This window comes from Ricinus communis, chromosome 2 (genome assembly GCF_019578655.1).
Source record: "Ricinus communis isolate WT05 ecotype wild-type chromosome 2, ASM1957865v1, whole genome shotgun sequence".
NCBI classification, from domain to species: Eukaryota; Viridiplantae; Streptophyta; class Magnoliopsida; order Malpighiales; family Euphorbiaceae; genus Ricinus; species Ricinus communis.
The window spans coordinates 14,778,056-14,780,091 of record NC_063257.1 but is presented as its reverse complement, the minus strand read 5'-3'; the positions used below and the strand labels follow the sequence as shown (position 1 = coordinate 14,780,091).

The 2,036-nt window shown below is 36.5% G+C and overlaps 1 protein-coding gene across 1 annotated transcript; it reads right to left on the bottom strand.

Moving 5' to 3' along the window:
• Positions 1–347: 347 nt before the first annotated feature.
• Positions 348–842, bottom strand: LOC125369269. The gene has a single exon (XM_048371282.1). The coding sequence runs from the start codon at positions 840–842 to the stop codon at positions 348–350; it is 495 nt and encodes a 164-aa protein (XP_048227239.1).
• Between the last annotated feature and the right edge of the window lie 1,194 nt (positions 843–2,036).

Sequence of the window (2,036 nt, the reverse complement as noted above, 5' to 3'; positions counted from 1 at the left end):
TTGGATCCTTCCATTAGGAAGGCATATTCCAAATGATCTAGAAGTTGCTCGAGTTTCAAAGAAGGAAGGTCCTCAATGGAAGGCTTCATCCTTTCCTCTTTCGGCATCTCAATAAACTCGAATGACTTCTTTCTTATTGGTCTTACTGCCTGTAGGTAGGCTAGCTGTTCTAAAGCTCCTGACATCTCACATTTGTCCTATTATTGTACCAAACATAATTCCAAAGAAACTTTAGCAACAATAGAAGAAATACAATTCATAGTCTCATGCTCAATTTTATCATCACTAAAACCCATGTCATCAAGTACAAATGGATATTTCATAGTGTTAGAGATCTGAAAAGTTACTTACTCTTCCTCTATCCTAAGAGTAAGCTTACCATCATTAACATCAATGATGGCCCTAGCTGTAGCAAAAAAGGGTCTTCTTAAAATAAGAGAAACATTGATAGTTTCATCCATATCCATAATCACAAAATCCATAGGAAAAATAAACTCTTGAACCTTTACTAACAAGTCTTCAATGATACCACTAGGATATACAATAGATTTATCCGCCAGTTGAACACTCATGAGTGTTGGTTTAGGTTCTCCAATTTCTAGTTTCTTGAATAAATTATAAGGCATAACACTAATGCTAGCCCCCAAGTCAGCAAGTACATTATTAACATTTAAATTACCAATAAAGCAAGAGATAGTAAAACTCCTTGAGTCTTTTAGCTTCTTTGGTAGTCTCATTTGAATGATCGCTGAGCTCTTTTTGGACAGTTGCACCATTAACACTTCCTCAAGCTTCCTATTATTAGAGAGGAGTTCCTTTAAGAACTTAGCATACTTGGGCATCTACAATAGAGCTTCCACAAAAGATATGTTAACACACAACTGCTTAAAGAGTTCAAGAAACTTACCAAATTGAATATCTAATTTGTCCTTCTGAAGACGGGTTGGAAATAGTATCCTTGGTTGATATTCTCTCACAATAAGGGTAAACTTTGGTGTTACTCCTATTTTATCTTCTACTCGAACCTCTATACCCTTTTCTTCATTATCAACCTTCTCAATTATAGTAGAATTCTCATCTACTTTATTCATCTTAGTTCTTAGCTCTTTACTAACCTTAAGCTGCTCCTTAGGGTTAGCTTCTGTGTAGCTCGAAAAACTTCCTTAGGCCCTCTCACTTAAGAGTTTTATAATTGTCCCACTTGATTATCCAAAGTCTAAATCGAAGCTTGTTGATTTCTAAGAGCAGTCTCGGTAGTTTGATACCTTATTTCGAACATTGTGATGAACTTTTCCATCATCTTCTCTAGATTCCTCCATCTAGGAGGAACCTATTTTTGGTTTATTACTCAAATCCTGGTGGTGGAGGTCTTTGCTGATTCTAATTTTTCCAAGAGAAATTCAGATGATTTCTCCACCTCGGATTATAGGTATTGATGTAAGGATTGTTATGCTACCTAAAAGCATTTTCCACATAATCTACTTGCTTTGGGTTAGCGAAAGTATTGTCATTTTGGTAATCTTAACTTTGATGACCACCCTCACATCAATCATAAGGCATAACTTGTGCCTGTCTTTCAGATGAAGACATAGTCAAAGCATCCATCTTCCTGCTAATGGCCTCCTCCAACTGGGCATTTATAGCTATCATAGGGTCTAACGCATAAATTCCACTCCCTTTGACTAGAACCTGTTCTCTTGGATTCTACCATTGATAGTTTATGACTGCCATATCCTTAATAAGATCCATAGCTTGCTCATGAGTCTTATTGTCTAGTGATCCACCTGTTGCAGCATTAATAGACAGTTTACTTGCATAATTTAGTCCATTAAAGAATTTTTGAATTTGCAGCCATAAAGGTAAACTATAGTGTGGCGCTCCTCATTAAATCCTTAAAACATCTCTAATAATCGTACAAAGTCTCATTCTCTTACTGAAGAAACCCCGCTATGTCATTCATTAGCCGTCTTAGAAGGGGGAAAGTATCTCTCCAAGAACTTCTCGGCCAGTTGATTCTAGATCGTAAATATCCCAAC